The 10,338-nt window shown below is 33.2% G+C and overlaps 1 protein-coding gene across 1 annotated transcript; it reads left to right on the top strand.

Moving 5' to 3' along the window:
- Positions 1-2,454: 2,454 nt before the first annotated feature.
- Positions 2,455-8,471, top strand: LOC142345525 (uncharacterized). The gene is made up of 3 exons (XM_075397598.1): positions 2,455-2,632; positions 2,700-3,019; positions 8,088-8,471. Exons 1-3 carry the CDS (start codon positions 2,605-2,607, stop codon positions 8,373-8,375), a joined length of 636 nt encoding a protein of 211 aa, XP_075253713.1. The 5' UTR covers positions 2,455-2,604; the 3' UTR covers positions 8,376-8,471.
- Positions 8,472-10,338: the final 1,867 nt, after the last annotated feature.

Genomic DNA, 10,338 nt, shown 5'->3' with positions numbered 1-10,338 from the left:
TTTTGCGTAGATCTTACATATTTTGCGTTGAATTTAGCGTAGATATTGCATGTTTTTTGTTGAATTTAGCGTAGATCTCACATAAGTTCAATGAATTCAACGCCATTCTTACATATTTTGCGTTGAATTTTGCTTAGATCTTACATATTTTGCGTTGAATTAAGCGTAGAATTTACAAGTGTTGCGTTGAATTTAGCAAAGATATTACATAAATTCAACAAACAAAACGCCAATCTTACATAGTCTGCGTCGATTTTTGCGCAGATCGTACATTTTTTTGCGTTAAATTTACCGTAGATCTTACACATTTTGCGTTGAATTTAGCTTAGATCTTACATAAATCAAACGCATACAGCGCCAGTCTTAAAAAAACTTGCATTGAATTTAGCGTAGATCTTACATATTTTGCGTTGAATTTAGCATAGATCTTACATTTTCTGCGCTGAATTGAGCGTAGATCTCACAAAATTTCAATGCATTCAACGCCAATCTTATATTTTTTGCGTTTATTTAAGCGTAGATCTTACTTATTTTGCGCTGAATTTAGCGTAGATCTTACATAATTTGCGTAGATCTAGCGTAAGTCTTACATAACTTGCGTTGATTTTTAGCGTGGATCTTACTTTTTTTGCGCTGAATTTAGCTTAGATCTTACAATTTTTGCGTTAATTTCAGCGTAAATCTTACATATTCTGCGCTGAACTAAGCGTGGATCTCACATGTTTTCAACGCATTCAGCGCCAATCTTACAAATTTTTCATTGAATTTAGCTAAGGTCTTTCATATGTAGCGTTGAATTTAGCGTAGGTCTTAAAAATTTACGTTGAGTTTAGCGTTGACACAACATATTTTTGCTTTTTGATGTTTTGGGTTGGGGGAGAGGGGGCGTGGGACGGGGGGATTTTTGATGCCATTTTTTTGAAAAAAAAATTAGAAACCGTTTGCGTGCAAGAAAAACTGGAAAGAGCTGAAAAAACAAAAAATTTGAGCAAAAATTGAACAAAAATCGAATGAGATCTAAGCTGAATTCAACGCAAAAATATGAAAGATCTACGCTTAGAAATGCCAAAATTATGTGAAAAATGGTGTTACAGTTCATTTTGTAAAGAGTGCGGATCCTAAGAGAAGTAAGGTTCGGTGGCACAGTGGTAGAAGAGGAGACAAAGAATAGGAGGTCAGTGGTTTGGGTCCCATACCAAGAGCTTTCCGCGTTGAACTTTTTGTAAAATCAACGCTAAATTCAGCGCAAAATATATAAGATCAACGCTAAATTCAAGGCAAAATATATAAGACCAACGCTAAATTCAACGCAAAATATATAAGATCAACGCTAAATTCAACGCAAAATATGTAAGATCAACGCTAAATACGACGCAAAACATATAAGATCAACGCTAAATTCAACGCAAAAAATGTAAGATATACGCTAAATTCAACGCAGAATCTGTAAGATCTACGCTAACTTCAACGCAAATTAAATAAGATCAACGCTAAATTCGACGCAAAATATGTAAAATCAACGCTAAGTTCAACGCAAAATATATAAGATCAACGCTAAATTCGACGCAAAATATGTAAGATCAATGCTAAATTCGACGCAAATTATAAAAGATCAACGCTAAATTCAACGCAAAAAATGTAAGATATACGCTAAATTCAACGCAGAATCTGTAAGATCTACGCTAAATTCAACGCAAATTAAATAAGATCAACGCTAAATTCGACGCAAAATATATAAAATCAACGCTAAACTCAATGCAAACTATATAAGATCAACGCTAAATTAAACGCAAAAAATGTAAGATATACGCTAAATTCAACGCAGAATCTGTAAGATCTACGCTAAATTCAATGCAAATTAAATAAGATCAACGCTAAATTCGACGCAAAATATATAAAATCAACGCTAAGTTCAACGCAAAATATATAAGATCAACGCTAAATTCGACGCAAAATATGTAAGATCAATGCTAAATTCGACGCAAATTATAAAAGATCAACGCTGATTTCAACGCAAAATATGTTAGATCTACGCTAAATTCAACGAACAATATATAAGATCTACGCTAAATTCAACGCATTCAACGCAAAATTATGTAAGAAAAGTGCGGTGAATTTTCCGACTTGTCAACGCTAGTTACCGCTGATCTTACATAAATTGGGTAAAATCCCTTGGCCCGGGTCGTGCGAGAATTAGCGTGAGGGCATGTTGTTATTTGTGACACACGAATTTATCCGCCGGCTGATTTTGTTTTAAAATTTTTACTCTCCGTGAGTCTATGACGCCCTTTTGGTGAAAATGTCTGGGCCAGAACTATTGTTGTGCACTGCACAGCAAAAAACAGTTCGCCTTATTGTTATATCAGATAGCAACTTGTGACGTCAGTGATTTTGCTAAAATTGTAACCAACCGCTTAATTAATCACATATGAGAAAATCACAATATGCAGCAGTTTTATGTTTTTCTAAATTTGCATTGCTTTGTGACACAGTAAAAACTTATAAGATGACAGTTTTTGTTTTACAGATGTATTTAACCAATTTAACCACCAACATCTTATTTTTACATTATTGTTAGTTCACTTATAACTATTAGAGTAAACGATGTCTTCAAACGTAGTAAATAAAGAAGGTAATTATTATCTAATTTGAAAAAAAAGTACCACCAGGGAACAAAAATAGGGAAAATATGGTTTTAGGTGACTACATCTCCAGCGTGGATCCTTATTCCAGATCCAACAACAAGTTGCAACCACAACCAACTGAACCAACTGAGAAAACATCAGTTATTAAAAGTGGAAAAGTTATGATATCTGTATGGCATTTAATTCTTCTAATTACAATACAACTGACCAGTTTGATTGCTCTTTTGGTAATGGCCGTTATTATTGGAATTATGATGAAAGACATGAAATCTGACCACGATGAAATAGAAAGCAGGATTGGAAAATTTGAAGACAATTTGGAGCATCTTGAAAACGGATTTAAGGAGAGTCAATCGGGAGAAATTCTGAGTAATGTTAGTTGAACGCTGAATTTTAGTTTAAAATCTCAGCGACTGGCAACCCGGTTGGAGTTGGCAAAGCTGTGACTTTTGATTAAAGATATCAAAAATTTATTATCTGGGGGACAATACCCTCCCAGGTTTTAAACGCGCGGTCTAGACCACACTTATTGTTCCAATAATTCTAGTCATAGGACCGCCAATTTGAGCCACAGCTATTTTGAAAATCATGATTACTCTATTTTGCCGAATTTACCCCTCGCCTGTTTTTGTGTGATGATAATCAGGCAGCTTCTGATCGGTACAGTTTTTGTGACATAGTCGCAAAAATTCGCATTGTCTGTCACAATTGAAACATGAACGCTTTTCGTCGATCTATATCACTGTAATTCGCATGCAATTACTCTGCAATAGTTTTTGATAATGATAGATTTTTGTTTGTCGGATGAGAAATGTGATTAATTAGAAAATAAAAATAGATAATTATCCATTGAGAAATGTCTTTTTTCAGAGAAAAAAATTTTGTAGCTTTCAATTACTTCGACAAGCAGTCCGTGTTTTCACTCGGAGAAGATCAAAACTGACTTGCTAGACGTTTCAGTTTATCGGAAATGCAATTTTTTTTCCGACCCAGCTTGGTGGGGGAGGATCTATAAGCACAACTGGGTTTTTTGTTGGTAAATTTTGGCCAATCGACATGTCGAGAGTTGTGAGTGGTGTCATGAGAAAACACGTCGAACGTAAAATATACAATGAAGAACAATTTTCGAATTTCGTTTTTCCAACGAGTTATCGAGGTTGAAAGTTTGAACATATGCCTGATTTGAATTGATATTGTTAACCCTTGCGGTATTTTTGCTCATTTTTCTTCGATTTTGGTTTAAAATGTTAAAATTGTTACAAAGTTATTGGTTTTATATCTTGGGACAAAAAAATGTTGTTGAATTGTTTCATCCATTTCTTTGACTAATTTTTTGGCTAAACTTTTCAAAAATTCAGCCATTTTTAATAAAAAAAATGCCCCACTTATACTTCGATAGAGCACTTTGTTTAAAATGGCGAGAAATGCAAAACCAAACATTGCTGACCCAATCTTCTCAAACACCACAGAGGACTAGTTTACTTCCACTTCCTATGAAAATAATCTGAAATTAAAAACTGGCCGATTTTTTTCCAAAATGATATTATTTTCGAAATAGTAGTTTTTGTCAAATTTTATAATTTTCTAACAATTGGAAGAGTTATTTTTGCAATAGATCCGCAGCAATATTAAAGCTAGTTTTAGGCTAATGCTGGGTTTTTATAGTATTATTCGAACTGTAGTTGGCAATGTCGTTTTTTTTTAATTTTCCCTTCCTTTGACTTGACTCCTTTGGTTTTCATGGCCTTGTACAATTTCTTTTCTCATTTATGTCATTTTATAGCTTAGTATCATTAATGACAGGTCACCTCTATTTTCTGTTACAATAATAATAAAAAATTGTCTAGTTACCTTTTTATTTGTCAGATTAATGGTTTTCTGACGTTTTATCTTCTAGGTTTCATAACAGTTTTGTGATTTTGGAACTTTCGAGAAATTTTTCATTCAAATTTTGGAGTCTTGTATCTTTAACACACTGAAGAAAAATCCCACTAAAACAGATGCTGATTTGATTATTAGCTTATGACTTTAATTGGTTTCGTAACTGATTTTTAGCATATTTTTAAATATTTTTTCACTTTTTGACAGCATTTGTCGCCCTTTTAGTGGCCGTTAGACATTCTGGGAAAATATAGAAAAATCTTCTTGACGTTATTTCCTGTGGTTTTTAAATGGTCAGTTTTGTAATGATTTCAAATGACAGCTAATGGTTTTCATGACTTCAATATTATTTAATATAACAAAAAATTAAACATTTTTTCTTATAGTTCTATTTGGGGAGGGGGGTGTGGGTACGTTATCTGACACTAAGTTAGGGAGGGGGCTATAGTGAAAAATACCACAATAATTTTAGTAATTTAAGTTAATGTATTTTACTGATAGTTCATTGGATTGATTAGGTACAAATTGCTGAATTTCAATAGTGAAAATGCTTCCACAACTTACAATTAAAAAATGACCCATTCTTTTGTTTGTGTAGAACTTCGATTCTGAATTTGGCTCTCAGATATGAGAACAATTGAGATGAGCATTGACTAAAACTGTAAGTAAAGACATCTTACTAAATTTCGCTCATTGTCAGAAACACATCAGAGTCAAAGGCTCATTTTTGTCCCACCGAAAAATCTATTCAGTTTTGTCTTTGAACTAACCTATTGTTGAGATAATTTTTATGTGATCAAGATATCATCAGCGTTTGTCAACTATTGGACACGACGAAATTGCAAATCTAATTGAATTGTTTAACAAATTTGTTAATGTGCTCTAACTATACAGTGCGTTTTTTGTCATGCTTCGATTTTTTACGAGCCCCAAGAACAAGGTTTTTTTGCCGAAATATGCTTCACTAGCAAGAACGAATGCATTGATCAAATACATGATCTTCGAAACTAGTAACTGTTTCAAAAAATTTATTTTGGCAGATTAAATTTAAAGAAATCATTTTTATTTAGAGCAGACTAATCAACTTTTAGCGAAGATATTGAAATAAAATGATTACGCATACATACGAAAGTTCTAAGTTCTTGAGCTTGCTGTTTTTATGGTTAAAACTGAAACAAAATTTATAGAATTAAAATCCGCTACTTCATTTTGCAATTCAGAACCAAAATCTGTTGGGTTTCGTTTTTTCTAGTGACTAGATTCCCGATCTTCTCTTTCTCTTAACATTAAAAACTGCCACTTGTCATGTCCCACTGTTTTTCTCGCTTTAATAACTTCTTACATTCGTTAAACTGAACTAATCAAAAAAATGAGCGAGAAGCAAGCACTGCAGGAAATCATTTGGGTCTTTTTTTCATAGGAAAACCACAGCTGATATTGTGTTTTCTGTTTTCATTCTTTTTTTGCTGTTTCAATCAAATTTACGTGTAACTTGTGAGGCCGTTGGTAGTGATGAGCTGGGTGGCTAGCCTTTTTATTACATTTATCTATTTTTTCCAATTTCGCAAAAAAAATTCTCGGCATTTACCGCGGATAATGCATTCTGTAGCTATTTCTATATGAGGTATAACGCTGACACCTCTACAAATATATGCCATTTTTATTGTGTGCTGGTATCAAAATTGATTGAGTGCAATGAACTGATTGGTATTAATGCGAAAATGCGTATGATAGTGCGTGTTTTTGTGAAAGTGAAATCTTAAATGGGCAAATTATGGTGTTCAAACTCTTTTATGATAGATTTTATTTTTTTTTCGGAAAAGAAAAAAATTTATATTAACTATAGCGTAGTTTAAACAAATTTAATCTCGCTTTTGATCAACGACCATAAAAAACTAAATCAATCCTTCAACGTCCGATGATAACAATTGTTAAACACAACTTTACTGCGCAACGCCAATTTTCCACTTTTCTGTATTAAAAACGTAGAGGTTAAAAAGATTTCGAAACTGGTAAATTTTATGATATTGAATTTTGTAGGTGAGTCTAGCATTCGGTAGACTGTACGATAATAATAAAAAATTGTCTAGTTACCTTTTTATTTGTCAGATTAATGGTTTTCTGACGTTTTATCTTCTAGGTTTCATAACAGTTTTGTGATTTTGGAACTTTCGAGAAATTTTTCATTCAAATTTTGGAGTCTTGTATCTTTAACACACTGAAGAAAAATCCCACTAAAACAGATGCTGATTTGATTATTAGCTTATGACTTTAATTGGTTTCGTAACTGATTTCTAGCATTTTTTTAAATTTTTTTTCACTTTTTGACAGCATTTGTCGTCCTTTTAGTGGCCGTTAGACATTCTGGGAAAATATAGAAAAATCTTCTTGACGTTATTTCCTGTGGTTTTTAAATGGTCAGTTTTGTAATGATTTCAAATGACAGCTAATGGTTTTCATGACTTCAATATTATTTAATATAACAAAAAATTAAACATTTTTTCTTATAGTTCTATTTGGGGAGGGGGGTGTGGGTACGTTATCTGACAATAAGTTAGGGAGGGGGCTATAGTGAAAAATACCACAATAATTTTAGTAATTTAAGTTAATGTATTTTACTGATAGTTCATTGGATTGATTAGGTACAAATTGCTGAATTTCAATAGTGAAAATGCTTCCACAACTTACAATTAAAAAATGACCCATTCTTTTGTTTGTGTAGAACTTCGATTCTAAATTTGGCTCTCAGATATGAGAACAATTGAGATGAGCATTGACTAAAACTGTAAGTAAAGACATCTTACTAAATTTCGCTCATTGTCAGAAACACATCAGAGTCAAAGGCTCATTTTTGTCCCACCGAAAAATCTATTCAGTTTTGTCTTTGAACTAACCTATTGTTGAGATAATTTTTATGTGATCAAGATATCATCAGCGTTTGTCAACTATTGGACACGACGAAATTGCAAATCTAATTGAATTGTTTAACAAATTTGTTAATGTGCTCTAACTATACAGTGCGTTTTTTGTCATGCTTCGATTTTTTACGAGCCCCAAGAACAAAGTTTTTTTTTGCCGAAATATGCTTCACTAGCAAGAACGAATGCATTGATCAAATACATGATCTTCGAAACTAGTAACTGTTTCAAAAAATTTATTTTGGCAGATTAAATTTAAAGAAATCATTTTTATTTAGAGCAGACTAATCAACTTTTAGCGAAGATATTGAAATAAAATGATTACGCATACATACGAAAGTTCTAAGTTCTTGAGCTTGCTGTTTTTATGGTTAAAACTGAAACAAAATTTATAGAATTAAAATCCGCTACTTCATTTTGCAATTCAGAACCAAAATCTGTTGGGTTTCGTTTTTTCTAGTGACTAGATTCCCGATCTTCTCTTTCTCTTAACATTAAAAACTGCCACTTGTCATGTCCCACTGTTTTTCTCCGATGATAACAATTTCTAAACACAACCAGCGCCAATTTTCCACTTTTCTGCATTACGTAGAGGTCAAACTGAATTGGAAACTGTTAAATTTTATGGCATTGAATTTTGTAGGTAAGTCTAGCTTTCGACAGACTGCACAATCTTAATTCGAGCATCTGGGTGATTGATAACTCTACTGCGTCCCAACTGGTGGTCAATATGTTAACTTCACAATCAGAATTGTCTCTACTGAACAGCAAAGTGGTGAATGTTACAAGTGAGCTGAGCAGCTTGGCGAGTGAAGTAGATGACAACACTGGAAGTATTGTCTCGGTTAAATTGAAACAGAAGAGTATTGAAGATGACGTTCACTCAATGGAAAACGACATTGCATTTATAGAGAATCAAATTGGCATCTAAATAGCGTTACAACTTTATGGCACTGACTATATTTAATTTAGATCCCATTTGAGACAAATTTTGTACATATTTTCAATTTACATTTTGTCATTAGCATTTTACGCTAGTTTATCTGTACGCTAATTTCCTTGTGCGTAATTTCAAAAATATCGCAATTGGTTGCCGTTCCAACATAACACATTCTACAAAAGTTTTAAAATGAGTCTTTTCTGCTATATTGCAAATCGAAATCATAATGAACCATAATTGTTTGCGTCAAGACTTCACTTGTACAAAAGGTGTTGAGCAGAGAAAAAATTCCATTTCCATGGGATTAAAACGTTTTTAAGTGCTCTCAAACGAAATTTGAAGCAATTATATTGGTCCTGTGATCTGTTTATTGGATTTTTCGCAAGGCCGATTTTTCATCTGACCCAATTGACTTTTCGTCCTCAAAACGGGATAAACCGACAGCGCTCGGAGGGTCTCAAGTTCTCTTAGAGTCCTAAGCCTTACTATACTCTAAAACTGCGTTTCGCAAAAACTGTTTTAAAGAGTCAATTTCATGGTGTGAAGGGCTCATTTTAAACTTAAAAACTTGACCACCCCCCTCAGTCGTCATGGCGTAAAAAAATAGGCAAAAAATTGTACAACAAAAAGTTGTTGTACAATGAAGCAAAAAAAAGAATCGACGAAAATCTGCTTAAACATGTGATTAGCTGGAGGTAAATCCTCCTGAAGTACTTCTCTTTTGATAAGTATGGGATCGTTTGGTTAGAAAACCAAAAAAAAGAAGTGTTTGCAGAGCTGGAGAACTGATCAGAAACGGAGGAGGTTTCTTCAAGTACAATTTGCTTTGTTAAACATACAAAGTTAAAAGAGATGAGATGAAAGCACATTGTTGCAGTAGTTGGTCAGTACTGCGGTATGGCGACACATTTCCCATTTCAAACATTGCATATTTGAGCCAAATCAATTGACTGAGATGTTGAACACAGCTGCCTTTCTACAGTAAAAACACCTATGTCTTAACAGTGGGAAAGAAACCCAGCTTAGTAATCAGTATCGAAGAACTCCGGATAACTGAGTAATTGGGTCGGCGTGGTTAAAACAGACAGCAAAAAGCCAGAGCTGGGGACACTAATGTTTGAAAAGAACTCCGTTGAAGAGAACATACTTGCTTCATAAAGCAAGTTGAAAAAGCAATATCAAAAAGCAGCAAAAAATTTGCATTTTGTTCAATTTTTAATGAGAAAAAAATAATCGTCACTGGCGGAGATTAAGCGAAACCGAACTGGATTTAAACGCAATGAATCTATTTTCGCTACCTTCTAAACAACCAGCAGTTTATTTCTTTACAGAATGGGAACAAAAATAGTCATCAAAAATATTAAACCTGTGAATAACACTGATCAGGAAAAGATGGGAATCTAGGCATAAAAAATGATCTAAGTTTAATTATGAATTTTTGTGTTGCTTCAGGAAGGACAGAATAGAAATGATAGCACCAGCTATAAAAAAAATTTCCCGAGGAACGTCTAGGTGATTGAACATTCCTGGCAAACGTTTGTAGCGGATGCTCAAGATTCCCAGTGGAATCCAATTTTCACAACCTGGTTATATAACTTAATATCTATTGACTAATTATTCCGTCCAAATTTTGAGTCGCTCGGTCATATAAAAAGACGGTAATTTTAGCTTACTTAAGTTATGGAGATCCTAAGTGATAAACCATTTGCAATCTAGTACTGTGAGTCTTCAGTCAATTATAGTTCTGTTGTTAATTTCTTGTAATGCAGATTTTACGATCTAGCGAAAACTTTAACTCAAGTGGACCAGATTTGATTAGAAAAAAGATTTCAAGACAAAATTTTACAACTTTAATTCTAAGAATCTGCTTCAGATAAATCGCATTTAATCATGAACAAACAAATATTGGGACCATAAAAAATAAAATCGAGAAATTTAACGAAAATGACAAAGT

This window comes from Convolutriloba macropyga, chromosome 9 (genome assembly GCF_964194025.1).
Source record: "Convolutriloba macropyga chromosome 9, txConMacr16.3, whole genome shotgun sequence".
Lineage (NCBI taxonomy): Eukaryota > Metazoa > Xenacoelomorpha > Acoela > Convolutidae > Convolutriloba > Convolutriloba macropyga.
This window is presented reverse-complemented; position numbering and strand designations above follow the sequence as displayed.

Coding starts and splice junctions, on each gene's coding strand:
- LOC142345525 (XM_075397598.1), top strand. CDS start 2,605: ATGTCTTCAAACGTAGTAAATAAAGAAG. Junction 2,633..2,699: donor AAACGTAGTAAATAAAGAAG/GTAATTATTATC, acceptor ATATGGTTTTAG/GTGACTACATCTCCAGCGTG. Junction 3,020..8,087: donor CGGGAGAAATTCTGAGTAAT/GTTAGTTGAACG, acceptor TGAATTTTGTAG/GTAAGTCTAGCTTTCGACAG.